This window comes from Carcharodon carcharias, chromosome 14 (assembly GCF_017639515.1).
Source record: "Carcharodon carcharias isolate sCarCar2 chromosome 14, sCarCar2.pri, whole genome shotgun sequence".
Lineage (NCBI taxonomy): Eukaryota > Metazoa > Chordata > Chondrichthyes > Lamniformes > Lamnidae > Carcharodon > Carcharodon carcharias.
The window spans coordinates 60,124,421-60,144,442 of record NC_054480.1 but is presented as its reverse complement, the minus strand read 5'-3'; the positions used below and the strand labels follow the sequence as shown (position 1 = coordinate 60,144,442).

The window sequence follows — 20,022 nt, the reverse complement described above, 5'->3', positions numbered from 1 at the left end:
GTGCCAAATGCGTCACAACCCTGTGGAACAGGATCAGATTCAATAGTGGAGCCGCTTCTTTTTAACTGCCCCCACACCCTTTCCACCAGGCAGGTAAGTTGAAATTGTCCCACCAACACGAACACTAACCAACTACCCCCCCATAATCCCCATCCCTCACTAAGCATCAGTCACTCTTAAACTTTACCGCCCCATGCAGGGTATTGTCTAGCCAATTCCTACCAACGGTAGCTAGTTTCAGAATTTCCAGTCTAATATGAGATGCAGGTGCCCATTGGACACAGGAAAATAAGGCACCCTGCCATTGATCCCACATACTTCGCTGGGATCAGTGCTGGACTGTACCAGTGGATCCAGTCCTGGCCTCTTCCAGCTGAATTTCAATTATTCTTCTGCTACCTCTGCCACCAGGGGTAGTATTAGATTTGGACAAGTAATTGAAAAAGAAATGAAACAAAGTTAAAATATAAGATTAGATGAAAATAAGTTATAAAATGGCTATATCTTACATTTAAAGAATTTTATAGCACAGAAACAGATCATTTCGCTCAACAGGTTTATTCTGTACGTGAACCTCCACCACTTAACTTGATCTCTTCCTGTCAACATATCCCTTTCCTTTCTCCCTCTCAAACTTCTCCTACAAGTGTCCACCAAATTCACCTCCATCACTCCATGTGATAGAGAGTTCCAAAGTCTAACTGCTCTCAGGGTAAATAAGTTTCTCCTGAATTCCTTATTGGATTTTATATTTACTTCCTTATATTTATGGCTCCTAATTTTTGAATGTCCCACAACTGGAAACATCTTCCCTACATCTACTTTATTAAAGCTCTTCATAATTTTAAGGAATTCTATAATATAATTCATCTCTCAGTATCCTGTGGGAGAAAAGAGCCCTACCTTGTTCAGTCTTTGTGTTTGTGTTTATTAGCAGTCTGATTGTAGGTTTTATTCTTGAATTAGATTCTTGACTTTTTCATACATTTTCCAATTAATTTTTGAAGAGGAAGGGAAATCGTTGAGGCAACTTTTCCAGATCATTTCTCAATTTGTACAAATCTCGGATATTAAAGTTTCCCGGAAGCTTGGCTGGAAAATGCAGCACCTAATGTAAAATTGAGCTACATAAACAGTGAATATCCCAGGTTCGATCCCTAGAATACACTGATCTCAGCCAAAGAAAGGTGGTACAATTGGTTTTGGCACCACTGGGCTTAGGTGTGGGAAAATAGTCTGCCAATGTTCCCACTTGCTAGGAACAGTTAGCTGTATGTTAGTATTGGGGTGATAGGAAGTTGTGTGGGTATTGGGCAGAGGAAGGATTAGTATTTGTTCCTGATACCCCACCATTGCTTTGTAGCCCAATGACATTCAGATGAGGTGCTAGAACCTGCTTGGTGCATTTTTTCATATTCCATTGTGATTCCATATCTTTAGGATAGGAAGGGAGAAAATTGGCGAGGAACTAAGAAATTATGAAAATAGGTTTTAATTATTTAATCCATTCAGCACAGCAGATAAACTAACAATGTAGATGTTACTCTTCAATTGTACCTGTTCCGGGAGGTCCTTGTATGATGGCCAATTCTTTAGTCAATGCCATCTGCAGAGCTTTCATCTGTGACTCATCTAGGTTCAGCTCTTCCTTGGAAGGCCATGATGCAGGATCAAGAATGTTGACTTTGGAAGTCCTTTGCAAACATTCAAAGATTTGTCCAGCACTGTCCTCAGGGAGCTCGGATTTTCCATTCATTAGAGCTTCAAGGTCATAGCTATCATTGAAACTCAAGTATCTTGGAACCTGGATTTCGGTGTCACATTCTACAATATACTTTTGAAAAGGAACATCTTCTCCTTGGATCTCCTGTAACCCTTCTAGAACATGGCGGTAGGCTTCAAAATATGCTGTTGTTTCAACCATCAGGAAACAATCTGAAGGTTCCACCTCAGCCAATAGGCGTCGACTTCGCACATTAAAAGACAGATGAACAATGCCCTCTTTGAGCTCTGCAGGATCCCGATTTGACACAGTTGCAAACAGTAAGGTTTCAAAGTTATCCTTTGACATACACACAAGAGAACCATATAGCAGACGCTTCGAATTTTGCCACCGGACAAACTTCAATGGCCTTGTGTCAAACTGGACTTTATAGCCTACACCAGTGGAAGTGCAGAGTGGAACTATAATGCGTGTGTTGAAATATACTCGAATGTCATCGAATCTTCTCCTCCTCAGACCTTTGTCATCATAATTCTGAAGCAACTCTAAGATTCCTTCTCTCAAAGGTCTCACAAAATCTTCTCTCAGAAGACGGAAATGGGTATCAAGGTACACTTCAGTATTTGCATACTTTTCAGTAATGAGATTTGGTCGCAGAAATGGCTTCTCTTCTAAGTGCATCTCATTGTAGGTGGGATATATAGTCATTGTTCTATAGTTGTCCTCAGGACCAGTTTCTTGATTGTCTATCAACATATGTGTATCTGTTCTGAGTGTTCCATCCCGTTTTCTCCCTTGTAAGTGATGAATTATATTTTTTATTTTCTCCAAGCTATTTTCAATCTGTTCGCCAATTGAAACCCCAGCAGCTCGGAGAGTATTCACCGTAGGATCCAAGACCAAAACCATCATGGACATCTCTTGAACTGAACTGGCTGGAAAAATACTTACCAATTCCTGAAGCAAGAATAGAATGCTTTCAATATATTCAGGGTATTGCTGCCTACGCGCAGGCACTGGATCTGTACTCATCTGAACCACATATCGAGGCAATTGAACCTTCAGAAAGAGAGAATCCTTTACAATGCCCAGGAGATGCTGAATGCTCTGACGGTCAGTCTTGGACCTACAGGCCTTACATAAGACTTTACAAATTAACTGGATAAAATTTGGGTTTAGTTGTTGGTTTAATAATTCCTTTAGGCCAGAGCCACAGGCTAAAGTTATAACAATTTCAGATGGCTCTTTGTCCAAAAGGCCCTCCATTGTTTTGTAGCCTAACTTTCTCACAAACTGTTCTTTGTCCTTTGCATGTTCCTCTTTAGTTACTTCCTGAGGCCTCCTTCTTTGGAAGAGAGGATTTCCTTGCATTTCAACCTGCCTGCCTCGACCACCTTCACGAAAGTCATTCCTTCTCCATGTTTCATTTCTACGTTCATTTTGCTGATCCCTTCTGCCCTGTTGGGGGCCTTGGCGATTGCCCTGAACAGCAGGAGCTCTTCCAGCTGGATTTCGAATAGCTCTTACAGGATTTTGTCTCCCTTCTACATGTCTGGGATTGAGATTAAAGTTCCACTCTTGGTTCCTTCCTCCAATCTCTCTAGTCGCTTGCATCTCCCCTTGTCTGGGTGTCGAAAGTGCTCGCCTAGGTTGTGGTGCACCTCTCTGGCCTGCTGGTCCAGCAGCATTTCTCTGGCTTCCATTATATCGCCGTCCTCGTGGTTCAAGACGTTCCAAAGAAGCTAAAGATATTAAAAAAAAAGGGTGAATTATACATTTTACAGTCAAATTCTCTGGGTCGTGTCTGTTGACAACAGCTTTCTTAGATGCTCTTACGCTTGTTTTCATTGCAAACTGAATAACAACATTAAAGACCTTCTCCCCAGACTCTCTGTGCAATTGTTTGTTTCATAGAACTAACAAGCTTTAAATTTAAGAGATCCAGCAAATAATGTTTCCAGCATGCAATACACAAGTTACTTAGAAGGACTGACGATTAGCTAATAGTCATTCAGCTATTAATGGTTTTACTACTAACTTACTGTTTTGAATTGTTCTGCAAATATTAACTTTCTCACATTTGAACTGCAGACCGACTAAACAAACAAAAACAGCTCTTTAAATTCACAGAATAATTGTAATGCAGAAATCATATGACCTATGTGCTAAAACTTGTTCAGAGTTTTTATATTTAATGAGGTACATGTCTAATACCTATATTGCAGTACAGAAATAAAGGTGGCTGTGCCATGGATGACAGAAAGAAAGTAAACAGAAATTGTGAAGAAATAAGAAGAAAGAACTTGCATTTACATAGCATCTCTCACACCCTCAGGATATCTAAAAGTGCTTCATGGGCAATAAAGTCCTTTAGAAGTGTACTTTGTAAACACAGCAGCCAATCTGTGCACAGGATGGTCCCACAAACAGCAATGGGAAAAATGCCAAGTGATATTGTTTTGATGTTGCTATTTGAGGAATGAATTTTGGCCAGGTCGCCAGGAGAACTCCTTTGCTCTTTCTTAAATAATGCTATATGATGTTTAATGGCCACCTGAGCAGGTAGACAGGGCATCTGTTAAACATCTCATCCAAAGAACAGGACCACTAATAAAATATCACTCTCTCATTATAGACAAAAGCCGAAATTGCAGACTCAAGTACTGGCATGGGACTTGAACTCACAACCTTCTGGCTTAATGCTGAGGGTGCTATCACTGAGCCAACTGTTACTTAAAGTAGACAATTTTTAAAATTTATTTTTTTCACAGGGTATGGACATTACTGGCTAGGCCAACCTCTATTGCCCATCTTGCCCATCCCTAATTGTCCTTGAGAAGGTGGTGGTGAGCTGCCTTCTTGAACCGCTGCAGTCCATGTGGTGTAGGTACACCCATGGTGCTGTTAGGAAGAGAGTTCCAGGATTTTGAACAAGTGGCAGTGAAGGAACGATGATATATTTCCAAATCAGGATGGTGTGTGGCTTGGAGAGGAACTTCTAGGTGGTGGTGTTCCCATGCATCTGCTGCCCTTATCCTTTGAGGTGATATGGGTTGTGGGTTTGGAAGGTGCTTTCAAAAGAACCTTGGTGAGTAGCTGCAGTGCATCCTGTAGATGGTACACAGTTGCCACAGTGCGCCTGTGGGGAAGGGAGTGAATGTTTAAGGTGGCGGATGGGGTACCAATCAAGCCAACTGTTTTGTCCTGGTGTGTCAAGATTCTTGAGTGTTGTTGGAGCTGCAGTCATCCAGGCAAGTGGACAGTATTGCATATCAAACTGCTGACTTGAGCCTTGTACATGGTGGACAGGCTTTGGGGAGGTGAGTTACTCATCACAGGATTCCTAGCCTCTGACCTGGTCTTGTAGCCACAGTATTTTTATGACTATTCCAGTTCAGTTTCTGGTCAATGGTAATCCCAGGATGTTGATAGTGGGGGATTCAGCGATGGTAATGCCATTGAATATCAAGGGAAGATGGTTAGATTCTCTCTTGTTGGAGATGTTCACTGTCTGGCAGCTGTATGGTGTGAATATTACTTGCCCACTTATCAGCCCAAGCTTGAACGTTATCCAGGTCTTGTGGTATATAGACATGGACTGCTACAATATCTGAGTCGTCGGGAATGGTGCTGAACATTGTGCTATCATCAGCGAAGATCCCCACTTCTGAACTTATGATGAAAGAAAGGTCATTAAAGAAGGAGCTGAAGATGTTTGGGCTTAGTTCACTACCCTGAGGAACTCCTGCAGTGATGTTCAGGAGGAAAAGGGGAGAAAATGGGGAACAAATGAGACAAGCCAAATGTGAAATAGAATTCCAGTAAGGGTATCACAAATCGTAGGTCCAGATCATCCAGGATGTTAAAGTTCACAAAATTATGCTGTATATAAACCAACTGCAGCTTCTTACCTCCCAACAGATCCTTTACATTACCAACAAATGTATTCCTAAGCCTTCTGGCATATCCTAATTAAAGCATATTTTATGTATACCATCTTTACCTTCCACAGGGCTTGCTATTAGTAAATCATAAGGTGGCGATAGCTACATTCAAGTATGACGTGTTAATGGTTAGTTTTATAAATTCAAGTTCAATCTTTGTCCACGTACTGTAATAGGTTATTCTGAAACAGATCCCTCAGTCCCAAGATTGCAGCAATGAAGTTAGGGAAATAAGAGAAAAAGGTGACAGTTAAAGAATAGAGAATTTAAGACAAGCAAGAAATAGTAATGAAAAGAAGGGAGTAAAATGTACATAGCAAGGAAATTGATTAAAACTGCCAGGGTAGACCCTGTCAGAGGTATAAATATAAATGTTTCCTCACAGGGAGGGAGAGAACAATCAACAACTGACTCACCACCCTTACTTCCTTTAGGAACACAATAACACTTCACTTTCGATTTGCTGGAAATTAATTTCTGCCTCCACTAAAGTAACTCCACAATAACGTTTAGCTGAAACTCAGACCTTCTGAAGCACTCAAATATAACTGTGCAAACTAACATTGAGCTGTGCCATGTGGGACCAGGCTCCAAACTTAACCCATAACTTCTGACATAGTAAGTTCCCAATCTCTGTTGTAGTCAGAAGCGTATAAAAGTGGTCTTCTGTTTCACCACAGGGACAGAAGAATTAGAGAGCAAGTTACTGTATACCATACACAAGCATCTTCAAGCAGCTAACTGAAAATCACTCTAGTCAGAGCTTGGTAGCAAGTCACTCACTAATCTTCCTAACTTAGGAAGTGTTGAATAGTTCAGTAAAACAGTGAGGGGAAAGAAATAACACTGGAAAATAGAAGGTGAAAAATACATCCTTCGTAGATTGCAAGAAAGATCTGCAATCTTTAATAATCTTTCTCACCATCTCCTCTTCTAGGGTTTTGTCTTGATTGTTCTGCTGTAGCTGCTCTTCTGTTTGGGTTGTCCGCCTCAATTTCTCGGCCCCTCCACCTGTGGTTATCCCTTTGCCAATGGTCAGGATCCATTTGAAACAGTTTGCTCTGTGAAGACATCAAGCCATTACATAATACATTACTACTGCAGCAAGAGGTGGTGTCTTCCACCATGACCTGATGTAAAGACATAGTTTCAAAGAGGGTGAAGCAATATAATTGTAGTCCTCCTGACTAATTTTCTCTGTTCCCTGTGTTGAGGGCTGTCCTCACGTTGGGGGTACCTAGGTCAACAGACAATAGTTATTTGTAAAACCAGACCATGAGTTGTAAGAACCTTTTTGTCTAAGAGACCATCATAACCATGTCCAATTTTGACTTCCCCCAATCTACATGCATGTAGACTTCCAGTGGCCAACAATCAGCAACTGGAATCCTCACCAATGTTCTCTTCCTAATCTAAGGGTCTTGGGGACAATTATTGCACCCACCCTCCTCAGGACAACTTACTGCCAGTCCAGCTGAGATTGGGTAACTAGGAATTGAATCCCAGACCTTCCTAGTCTGTGTGGCTTAGCTATTCAGTCAAAAAACTGAACAATGGACAATGGGGTGGGTTGGGTTGGGGGGTGAGGTGATCGTTTTCTTTAAATATTAAAATCAATAACCTGCCAAAAAATACCTGTGATATTTCAGTTATAGTTGTACATTATTAGATTGAAGGAGACAACTGAAACCTAATATTCATGAGTGCTTTAGCTGTTGATTCACAGCACCTTTTCAGATCCTTGGCAGCATTTGTTAAGGTTTTTTTTCAGAAATGAATTCTGTGTTGTTATAAAACTGAGCACGTTTGCTTAATCGATTCACTGTAAGTATTACCTAATAAATCAAAAGATTGAAGAATCCTTGTTTCTGATCATCAGAGGATTAAAGTAGTCCTGTTTCTGATCATCCTGTAGTCAGCAAACATCCAACAAATCAGTCTCAATGGAGGATTGCTTTACTTATATCAACAATCCGCAAGAATAGCTATCTCATTACACTGCTGATCAATTCACATTCAAATTAATGGAAGCACTTCCTGGAATATAATCACAACTGGTCAATAATAAATTCAGGAAAATAACAATACCAGCTCACAGAATTTCCTCGAACCAAATCCACACTATTCTGACAGCCTGCAATAACCATGTCAGAAATACCAGTCCATGTGGGTCATACCGTACTGTTCAGAATATAATAGACATATGTACGCAGGCATATATAACTCAGCCACTGGTGCAGACAAGACAGTGTGTAATGGTGCTGTCCCCAGCCTGGATAAGTGCGCAGGGTTAGCAGCCGCAAGGGCATCCAGCTCTAAATCCACTCACAAAATCCGAAAGTGATGGTTGATATGAAGGAGTGATCAACTAGCATTTTGATGACCCTATGTAACATGGGAAAAAAGCTGCAAGAGAAATAAAGATACATGACGTGTACATTCCTCACCATTGAAGAATGTAAAGGTACTAACCAATAGAAGGACAGCAAGTTTCAGCTAAAGGTGTGACTTTCACTTGTCCCAGTGTTTAAATTGAAGGAATGCTGTGATCCAGCATTCTGTCACCAGTGTCATTTATATGGTGCCACAAAAATTAGTTTGGGAAGAATATAATGCCCAAGGTTATCCTTATATTCAAGATGGTCATTAAAAGATTATGAAGTAATCTACTCATGTAAATTTTAGCTCCTCATCTTAGGAACTGCCAAATGTTTGTAGGCCTTCGATGAACTACATTTTATTTGTTAGTTTACTCAGAACTCCCACCTGAGCAGGTAGGTTCCACAAACACTGGTACCCTCAATCAAATGCCCATTCTTCCTTGGGATTCCAAAATGGCAAGTATCAGCATGTTATTTGGCTACATAAGGCATCATCACCAAGCACAATGTTGTCTTGATGTCTGGACACAGGCTTTCTAGCAAGAGTCACCAATTAGTAGTAAGAGCAGAAGCCCTGACTGACTTTTTTCCTCCTTCTTTTGCCTCATGATCATGGGGTGAACATAATTCAGCCCCAGCTATTATCCAGGTTGAAATCAGCTCGTTCAGCATTGGACTACTAACCTGCTTCAGTCACATACATTCTGAGGACAATTGATGTCAAGGAACAGGAACTGGGTAAGGTTTCTCAAGGACCACAAGTGAAAGCTTCCTCAGCCCTGGATCCTTGCAATCAAATGCAATAATAATCAATGGTGATTAACACATCGTTTGCTTGTGATACCATTACAATTCATGTGAGAAGTAAAATTATTAAAGAAACAAGATTTTTTTAAATTAATCTCCAGTTTGTGATGCAAGGGAATATGGGATGGATTTTTCAAGGACATTTTGGATCTTAATCTCCACACGCAAAACATTCAAAACAAAACAATGATTTCATTTTCTGGTGTGGTCATGACTACTCTATGTCAATAAATACATGTGAGGAACTGTTTCTTGATTACTGTGTAAACAGCACCTACACACTGTTTCTCCAACAGCTACTACTACTCATCACTACAGTAATATTGAACATAAAACTCCAAACCTGTGTCGTGTTACTCTGTTACAAACAATACCAAAATCAAAAAACAGCCCTCTAGCCTTCACCACTCCTCACCCTCCCACATTCCCAATGTCCATCCATGCCAATTCATGCCATTTCAAGCTCCCATCCCACCCATGGCCCTTCATGCCCCCCATGCCAACCTATCCCTGTCTATCCACTGCCATGGCCCTTCATAACGTCCTTGCCAATCTATGCCCCTCTACTCACAACCCCATGGACCCTTATACCCTCCATGCCAAGCTATGCCTCTCCATCCACCCAGTTTCCCCCCCCCCATGGATCTTCATGCCCTCCATGCCAAGCAAAGGCACTTCCATGCCCATTCACCCTGTATATAGAACCAATAACCCTTCAATTATAACTTTCTACTTCCTTTACTACAGCCCTATAAAAGTATCAATCATCCAGACCAGAGCCTGGCTGAGAGCCCAAACATCCATTACTCTGTTGAAACAGCTGTGCCAAAGGAAAACATTGCTTGATTAATAATTCTTTCTCTGTGATCTATTCTGTCAATTGCACAATGTTTATTTACACAAGATAAAAAGGCATCAAGTGCTTGTAGTTTCCGCTATTGAGACTTTAAAAGTCTGGATGATTTGCACTTTTATAGGGCTGTAGTAAAAAGCTTTTTCCAGGAAAGTAGAAAATTATGAATGAATGAATGACTGCTTGTGTAAAGATTTCCCACACATCCTATTGATGCTGTAGGGATCACTGATTCTGTATACTGGGAGAATGGGCATGAAAATGCCATAGCTTGACATGGAGAGTATGATGGACCATGGGGGTGGATGGAGGGTCATAGCTTGGGATTGGGGGGGGGGGGGGGGGGTGGTGCATGGGTAAGACCTTTTTTAACTCACCTTTCAAAAGATTCCCTCATCCAGACTATGGTTCATGACCACTGAGGGGCCATGAACCATAACTCTTTGACAAAGTGGCCCAGTTCCATAAAAGTTAGGGGGACTAGGAGATGCCTATCCCTGCTATGGAGCTGGCCAGGTCAGGAGGGCAGGGTGCTAGATTGCAACCTGCTCCAGCCTGCACCCTTATACCATGCTGGTGGAAACTGGGGGCACTGGAAATGGGGCCAGAGTCTCCCCAACTTTGTGAAAATCCAGCCCATAACTACAGTACAATTTCAATGCCACAGAGAATAATATGGACAGCTGAAAGACATTGCAAGGTTGTACCATCACTAGGATATATCTTGATACAGTTTATTTAACCAGCCACACAGTAAGGAGTTAAGTTTGCTTTAAAAGGGGGGCAGTGGGAGGGCTGGGGAGAGGGAAGGTAAGTTAAATTTGTTGTGCATCAATTTTATTCCTGTGCTTTATGATGATGCTATACACACATAGTGCAATTATAATTTCTTTGTCCCAATCCTACTCTTTTCTCTTGAAGATACCAATTCTTCTTGGAATACTGTCCCATAGGTGCTGGCAGTTGTCTAATTCCCCAGCCTTACAGCCAATTTTCACATGCAAGCTTTAACAAAAATGTTGGAAGGCTACTTAACTGAGAAGGATCATCACTACCAAACCAGATCCCATTCTCATCATTCACAAACACAGGAACACATGTTGGTGTCTCTGTAACCCAGGACTCCTATAACCACATTTAACTTCTAAATATCTAGATAATTTTATGTGATATTTGATCTCTGTTTATTCTGCTTCTCTCTCCATAAATGTTACCTCATATGCTAAGCATTTCCAGCATTTTTATTTCCTATTTTCAGCATCCACACCTATAATGTCATCCCGGGTGGCAACAAATAACTGAACACAAATTAGTTATCAAACTTAAAATCTTCCTGGTCTCCATGACTAGGTATCACAATTAGTGAGCAGACCCACCTGCAACAAGATTTTGTTTACACTTCTTTAGGATCTGAATGCTGAGGCTCTACATAAGATTGTAATAAATGACACTCTTCCATAGTGCACTCAGCAGATTTAAAATGATCTATCATTTTCAATTTTAATTCCCTGTTTCCAAGCTTTTCAATTAAGAGCTTTGCTGTTAGTTTGAAACTTCCATTCACTCTCTATCACCCGTCCCTCCCATCACTCTCCACCTTGCTCTCCTTTCCAAACTGTTGGAGAAGGGAGGCCATCCATCACCTCCAGCATAGAGGGCAGTGTAGGTACCCAGCTTGCAAAACTGCTGTTGACCAGCACCAGGAAATGCATAAGAACTATAGGGGAATAGCTCTACTGTCCAACACATAACACAGACATTGCTGCGAACTTCAGAATGGCGAAGCTCAAAACTATCTCCTACCATTCCCATGTGCTAAAATCCTTTGTAACACTGCACTGTCAAACAAAGATAAAACTTTTGTATACGTTAGAGATGCAGTCCTCCTAGGCCGGCAGTCACACCACTTAACGCTTTTGTTTTGAAACAGTTTGATAAAACATGGTTACGATTCAACCTTCACCTGAGGATTCAGCGAGGTAACAGTATAAATCTCAGCTATTTCCCCATAGAAAGCAGCGAAAAAATTAGAAGAAAAATACAAAACATGTCGCAACAGCTACCTTCGGCTTAGGTCACCACACGATGGAGCCGTCTATTTGTGGTTTAGACTGCAAAGTGGTCAACAAGACAATGAGATGTCAATTTGAGGCAGAGGGAGGAAAACGAAACTTACTAAATAATTTATTAAATAATTTGCAATGTCTGCAGGATCCAAAGATGCAGTGACACCTTTTTCACTTCCCTTTGGGTACAGACATGAAACAATACTGACAAAAGTGTTTCGACAGATAGATCAAATATGCACAGCAGCATTCCTCACCAAATCCCAACAAATTTAACTGCTGTACGTCCGCCTGAAGCATAAGAAAAAATGCAGTCATGCAACATTACAGCTTTAAGATCAGCCTCCACCCATTTGCAGCAACAGTAAAACAACAAACAAACTTTTAGCTATTCTCTATTTCCAACGTTAATTCAACATTAAAACAAGTTCACTAATACTGACAATTCCCAGCCGTTGAAATTTATTTGCGCCATGCATGTTGGCAAAGAGTTGCTTTAAATGTCAGTCAACTTTCAATAACAAACAGGAATTGATCAGTAAACTTATTTTCCCGTGCCTCACAGTAAAGGTTAAGCGCCATGTCTCGTAATAAAATGTTTTCTTTACCAATCCCATATGTTTCCCCTTGGTCGGTGCGGTTCAATTTTAAATTAGCCATAGGCAAAAAAAAATGGACTGGAACATTAAAGGGGGTGGGGGGGACACTTTCTTTTAAAAAAGGGAAAACTGCTTATGAATACAAAAATTAGGAAATTTCAGTTTGTCCCCACTTTGTTTGCTAAAATTAACCACAAGAGGAATTCACCCTCTAGCTGTACACAAATACCTCCGTAATCTGTGGACGCTGGGTCAAGTTACAGCATTTTGTTGTTACTTAGACAATCGGTCAACATTTTAGAGAAGTAGGTTAAAACAGAAGATACGGAAGAGAATAGATCGGCGCTTGGGAATGGAAATAGAATCACCAATCTCCACCCACTTCTGACATCAGTTCCAAAGGAGACGGGTTATCGGTGGAATGCACCCAACAAACCGAGAGATGGACGAATAGCTACCTTTGCTGTACAAAGGCTCGCATACGTTAAAATGATAACACAACATGGGAAGTTGCCAGGGGGCGGGGAGCAAGAGGAAGGGAGGAGGCAAGGGACATCTGCCCAGCTACTTGTATGCTTGTCGTTACAATGACTTCTCAATAAACACAATTACACTTCCGGATCGTCTTTGAAGACTCCACTTCCTTGGGCGAGTTGAACTGAACTGCTGAATAATTCAGGGATGACACAGTGTGGCTTGTCACTGCTGATGGAAGGGGAATGTGTCCATTGCCCTCCTTCGCTACACTGTTGCTAACGTTTGCAATCACCAGTCGTCCCCCTCCTCTCGGCACTCCAGCTTACAACAACCAAAATAACACAGGCTATCACCCTCAGCCTCGCTTGTTCATTGTGCAGCAGGATTTTACCTTTGATTTCTTCCTGCTTCCCCCTTCACTTCAGGCTCACACCGTGATACTGCTGAACGATGGCGGCAACAATGAAGCGAACCGGGTCCATTTAAAAAAAACAAAATGTCACTTCAGGCAAAACAATTGCTTCGATTGCAGTCTGTCCTGCCCCAGCGATGTTAGTTTAAAGGACTCTCCTGCTCAGTCTGCTGCACAGTCGCGCTCTCTCTCTCTATATATATAAAGATCCCCCCTCCACCTCTCCGTTCAACACCCACTCCACCAGTTTCGTTTCTCACTCGGGTTTCTGACCCCAGACACCACCAGGGCTGGAATGAGCGGCAGTCACCTGATCCGCTGAAGTCACAGGACGGCCAGCTTACTAAAGGCGAGTCTGTGGCGGCAAGGGTGAGAGGGACATCTAGCTGGAGCCTCCGATCCCATCTTGGTAAAGGGAGGTGATAAATGGCTTAAAAAAGCACAGTTGCCAGGCAAAATAAACCAAGTGTTGCGGAAACGAATCAGAAATCGAATCTGCAATCATTCCGAAATTGAAAATATATTTTTTAACCTTTTAGTTGTGAACTTAGAATAGGTATTGCATGAAAATAACCTAGATCCAACATTATTACATACTGATCTGTACTAAGTTTTCACAATACTGATATCTCCCTGTTGTTGGGCCTTTGTTATTTTTAATTACTCGTCTAAGCAGGTACTAATTTTAGCTCTGTTTTTTTAAAGCTCATTGAATAAAGGTGAGAGAGAAGACTTGCATTTATATAGAATCTTTCATGGCCTCAGTATGTTCCCAAAGAGCTTTAGGAATGTGGTACTCCTGAAGTGTATTCAATACTGTGAGGTTCGAAATACGGGGGCCAGTTTTCACACAGCAAGATCCCACAAACAGCAATAAGATAGTGATCTGTTTTTGGTGATGTTGGTTGATATTGGCCAAGGCACATGGGAGAATTCCATTTAGAAGATCTTCCACATCCATCACAGAAAGCAGATAATGCCTCACTTTAAGTTCTCATCCAATGCACAGTACCACTGACAAAGCAGCACTCCCTCACTACTGTACTGCAGTGCCAGCCCAGATTTTTGTGCTCAAATCCTGGATTAGGACTTGAATTCACAACCTTTTGACTCAGGCAAGAGTGCCATTCAGCCAAACTGACACCTGGAAGATGCCTCCAGGTAGGAGGTAGATTGCAGGTACTGTGTGTAACATATTTATGGGACACCATCTAATTAGATAGTGTTGGGAGAATGGTGCTGCATTTTGAAAAGTCTTGAACGGATGGTGTGTTCTGACAGTGACAGTGAATTAGCTCCAGGTTCATGAGCAGTTTCTGTTTGTCTTCCTTCTCACCAAACTATACCCTTCATTAATTGCTGAAGAGCCATGTTGAAGCTTTTCATCTTCCACTCATCAGGACACTTCGCAAGATTACCAGTAAAAGAGGTAAACAACAATTTATACTGTTCCACTTACCAACCGATCAGCACTCTCTTTACGTACGGTATAAATTGTTGGTATTCTTGCAAAGAGTCCTGATGAGTGCAAGACAAAAAGCTTTAATATGTCTCTTTTTTCAGCAATACTCAAGTTCTGTATTACCAAACGACTATTCGTATACCTTCATTAATTATCAGACTGTGTACCATGGAGCCCTGTACCACTACTTCTACTGTAAGCAGTAGCTCAGATACTTAGGCCCAAGGACTTCAGTCTATGATGTAGAGGGGAGTGCACTTGAAGCATGAGTGAGCAGGAGCAACTGTTGATGACAAAGAAGAAGGAGCAAGAATTTACTGTTGGGGGCATGGGAACTGTTAATTTTACTGCAGCTGTAGAATTCTGGTTTTAATACCAGGGTGCTTACTGAGCATCAAGCCTTGATGTGAACATTGGGGTCATGCCAGTGTGCTGGAGGTGGCATCTCAGGTGAAGGAATGTAGTAGTGACATGTGACGTGCAATCTTGGAAGGCTTCACAATACTGCAAACCATCATGATGTGCATGGTAGTTCCAGGGGCATTTACAGTGATTTTCTTTCTCCATTCAGGAGCCCTTTGGGCAGTCAAAAGTGCTGAAATTACTGCTAAAAGCACCTGACTTGAGATTTTTTTTTCAGTAGCTATGCTACTATAAGTGTGACCATGCAGAAATCTACCCATCTGACAATTGCACTACTGGACCTGGGACACATCCCAGCCCAATTCAATTTTTTGGCAGGCCGCTAGTGGAGTTTCTGTCTGCACCAGGAAACATGCTGAAGGATTGTGGGAAAGCTATGCTGTTGCAGCAGCTTAAAGCTATCCTCCTCTGGGCTGTAGGTCTCCAATAGATCTGGATTAAAGCCAAATTAGGGGAGTGAGAATCAATCCCCATACATAATCAGTATGGCAATGGCCAGTACGTGGCAGTCTTATGTGTGCTGTAGCCTGTAGCAAATCTCTTTTAGTGCTTTCAACTGCTGCGACGCAAAGGTCAACTCAATCTCAGGAAACTCCCACTAACGCACAGCACTGAATCATCTCACAGATCTTTGCCACTGAGGAAGCACCTAGATGAAGCACTGGAATCGGATCAAGAAGACATACTTCCCTTCCTGTCACCGAAGAGAACACTATATAGCAGAAAATAGTAGAAACACAATGTTTCAAGAATTTAAAATATGGTTACACTCAAGTTTCTGTTTATTCAGAAAATGAGCTCAGTAAAGTTTGGAAGCTGGTTTTATCATGTTAAATGAATGGTAAATCTGTGAGCTATGCTAAAAAAAGAGACACTGACATGTGTAGACAGTGTGGTCATGATGAGGACAGAACTGTTAAAACAGGGGACACATTTTCAGGTAGGATGGTCTCATGTGTGACAGTTGCACATGATTTTCTAGCTAGCAGCAGAGGGTAGATTCTGCTGGGTTATTTCATTGCCTTGCTACACCTGTGGCCCTCAGTCTCTGTGGGCTCTGTAATGATGCCACTTTGTAAGACAAATTTATGCAGTATCAATAGACAAGAACAAAACACAGAAACTTTTTGCGTTCTATGTTGAAGTCACCTACATCATCAAATGTGTTTGATGGTAGTGAACACATGCACCTCAAATTAATTGCTGGTGTTCAGAGAGTCATGGAGGCAGAGGATAACTTTAATGCCCTGGGACCCACCATGAATGTTGCTTTTTAGGGTCAAATTTGTGACATTTTAGATTACCTTAAAAAAAGGACATAGACAGAGAGGTTTTCAGGAGTAAAAACAAAAAATGCTGGAAAAACTCAACACGTCTGGCAGCATCTGTGGAGAGAGAAGCAGAGTTAACATTTCAAGTCCATATGACTCTTCAGAGAATCTAGATGAAGCACCGGAATTGGATCAAGAAGACGTACTTCCCATCCTGTCACCAAAGAGAACACTATATGATAGAAAATAGTAGGAAAACAATGTCAACAGACTTGAAATGTTAACTCTGTTTCGCTCTCCACAGATGCTGCCAGACCTGCTGACTTTTTCCAGCATTTTCTGTTTTTATTTCAGATTTCCAGCATCTGCAGTTTTTTGCTTTCATCTGAGGTTTTTAGGAAGTTCTTTGCCTACCCACTATAACTTTGATAGAAGAGCCATGGAAAAACCCAGAAAAACAGTGTAAGCAATGTTAACACCATTTCTTTGGAGTTTTGTAACCCTTCGGTGGAAGTTACAGTAGATGATGGGTGGGTAAACCAACCCCATTGTTACAGCCACAGGAAAAGTGCATTTTCTAATGCTGATGTTCATGCAAAAGCTGCACATCACATGCCAATCCTGTACCCCCAATCTCAGATACAACACCTACAAAACCTGTTTCTATATTCATGTGCCAGGCATTGCATCAACCCATACTCAGCAACATATCCAACCCTATGTGACATGGGCTGCCTGGCAAAGAAAGACATAAGTTTGGCAAACAATAAGCATACAAGTGCAAAGAATTGGATATGTGCTTCAGCCTATTTAACTAAACATATAGTGGTAATATACAAAATAATAAATACTTTTCAAATTAAAATTTTACTATTCCTTGAGGAAGCATGTAAGATCTTTTATAAACTCAAAGATAAGAAAACAAGGTTATATGTAATTTTACCAGCAGAATATTACTATATTTGACACATCATGCACAAAACTAATAATCAGGTCTCCTTACTTCACACTGGGGACCTGTACCTGATAACATTTATAAATGGGAAAAAAATAGTTGAATAGATGAGGCTATCATCCCAAGAGATGAACAAAAAAAAGTTAAAGCTGTTATCAGTTATTTAAATTCAGGTTCTAAGATATTGTGAGCTCTTGTGGCGCAGTGGTAGTGTCCCTATCTCTGAGCCAGAAGGTACAAGTCCCACTCCAGGACATATTGCCAAGGAATGCAGCCAAACAGATTGAATGTCAATATGAAAGTCCTTCCAATATACAGGTAATAAGAACAGGAGAAATCCTGGAAAGAAAATTGGAGCTTCTGCCATCACTATCCATAGCTCTGAATTAAAATGCCTGGACCAAAGATTAGAGTTTGGTTTGATCCCTGTTCTGGCTGGTGTGGATTCAGGCCCTGCCTCCTTGCCCTACCCATGGAGATCATGGCACTGTGGGTTGGGCTTGCCTTTGGGCAGAGAACTGAAGAAATTCTATGCTGTGGTTATGGTACTGAATTAAGAACCCAGATAACATTTAGCAGAGAAAATGCTGTAAATGCTCAGCAAGTTGGGTAGCATCTGTAGAGACAGACAGTTAAATTACCTTGCATCAGTACTAAGTAAAAGTGTTTGTTTCTCAACAGGACCAGTTTAAAACTGTACCTTTCTGGTTCTTCCTTTCAGATTTTAAATCAAAATTTCATATAAACCTAACTGAACATTAGAAAAAGCTGGTTTCAACTGATCAGTAATTGGGGGGTGTACATTTGGGAGAAAGGGAGATTGAGATAATCTGTTTTCATGTTATACCAGAACATGGGGTGTTGGGGAAATTACTAGAAAGAATTCTGAGGGACAGAATATATCTGCACTTGGAGAGACACATAAATTAACATGGAGCACAAACAGAAAATGCTGGAAAAATTCAGCAGGTCTAGCGACATCTGTGGGGAGAGAAACAGTGTTAAAGTTTCGGGTCCATATGGCCTTTCTTCAGCATGGATTTGTTAAGGGAAGGTCATGTCTGACAAATGTGATCAAATCTTTTGAAGAGGTAGTGTTGAAGAGGGTAATGCATTTGATGTGGTCTGCATGGACTCTAGCAAGGCTTTTGATAGATAAGGTCCCTCATGGCACACTGGTCAATAAAGTAAAAGCCCATGGGATCCAAGGCAAAGTGGCATGTTGTATCCAAAATTGGCTGAAAGGCAGGAAGCAGAGGGTGATGGTAGAGGGATGTTTCTGTGACTGGAAGACTGTTTCCAGTGGAGTTCCGCAAGGCTCAGTGCTGGGGCCCTTGCTGTTTGTGGTGTACGTAAATGATTTGGACTTAAATGCAGAGGGTATGATCAAGAAGTTCGCGGATGACACAAAAATTGGTATGATGGTAAATAGTGAGGAGGATAGCCGTAAACTGCAGGAGGATATCAATGGACTGGTCAGGTGGGCAGAGCAGTGGCAAATGAATGCCATTGCATTCAATCCAGGAAGGGATGAGGTAATGCACTTGGGGAGGTCTAACAATGCAAGGGATTACACTATGAATGGTAGAACCCTGGAAAGTACTGAAGATGCAGAGGGACATTGGTGTGAATGTCCACAGATCCCTGAAGGTGGTAGGGCAGGTAGATAAGGTGGTTAAGAAGGCATATGGGATACTTGCCTTTATTAGCCAAGGCATAGAATAGAAGAGCTGGAATTCTATAAAGCTCTGGTTAGGCCACAGCTGGAGTACTGCGTGCAGCTCAGCTCACATTACAGGAAGGATGTGAATGCACTGGAGAGGGTGCAGAGGAGATTTACCAGGTTGCTGCCTTGGATGGAGTATCTGATCTATGAAGAAAGATTGGATAGGCTGGGGTGTTTTCCTTAGAGCAGCGAAGGTTGAGAGGGGACCTGATAGAGATTTATAAGATTACGAGGGACATATATAGGGTGGATAAGTAGGCACTTTTTCCATTAGTAGAGGGGTCAATAACCAGGGGACATAGATTTAAGGTAGGAGGTAGAAGGCTAAGAAGGAAGTTGAGGAGAAATTTCTTCACCTAGTGGGTGGTGGGAGTCTGGAACTCTGCCTGAAAGGGTGAGTCAGAAACTCTTGTAACATTTAAATATTTAGATATTCACTTGCATTGCCATAGCCTCCAGGGCTATGGGCTAAGCACTTGAAAATGGGATTAGCGTAATCAGATCTTTCTTGACTGGCGCAGACACGATTGGCGGCCTCCTTCGGTGTTGTAAACGTATGAGTTCAAAAACAATTGTTGAAGCAGAATTCATAATAGCTTTTAAAAGCGAAACAGGTAAAATAATTATTTGAAAGGTGAGAGAAAAAAAACAAATAATAAAACTAAGTAGATATATCTTTCCAAAACAGCGCCAGACAGGATAGGCTATTCTGCTTGTGCGGTAGTTGTATTACAACTTCCGGCTTCCTCTTCCTCCAAATCTCTGGGATGGAACACGTCATGAGACGCGTATTGGCTATAATACGCGATGACGGAATCGGTCTGCGTGCGTCTGTCCGTTGTAAAACAGCCAATGGCGTACGAGCAGAGCGGAGTCGCCGTCCAATTAAAGTGTGGGATTTGTTAAATGGTTTAAAGTGCGGT

At 41.5% G+C, this 20,022-nt stretch overlaps 1 protein-coding gene across 7 annotated transcripts in view; it reads right to left on the bottom strand.

The window, feature by feature from the left end:
• Positions 1 to 19,781, bottom strand: part of znfx1 (zinc finger, NFX1-type containing 1) — a 55,758-nt gene extending 35,977 nt beyond the window's left edge. The window contains exons 1-4 of one of the 7 annotated variants that reach the window (XM_041203990.1): positions 19,538 to 19,781; positions 7,503 to 7,576; positions 6,590 to 6,728; positions 1,558 to 3,465 (exon numbers count right to left, since the gene is read on the bottom strand). In XM_041203990.1, the coding sequence (XP_041059924.1) occupies positions 1,558 to 3,465; positions 6,590 to 6,713 (2,032 nt within the window). In that variant the 5' untranslated portion in view covers positions 6,714 to 6,728; positions 7,503 to 7,576; positions 19,538 to 19,781. Of the gene's footprint in view, positions 1 to 1,557; positions 3,466 to 6,589; positions 6,729 to 7,502; positions 7,577 to 12,602; positions 12,705 to 12,755; positions 12,891 to 13,241; positions 13,641 to 19,537 lie in introns of those variants that run through there. The other 6 variants (XM_041203989.1, XM_041203992.1, XM_041203991.1 and 3 more) reach the window with 6 other exon arrangements.
• Positions 19,782 to 20,022: the final 241 nt, after the last annotated feature.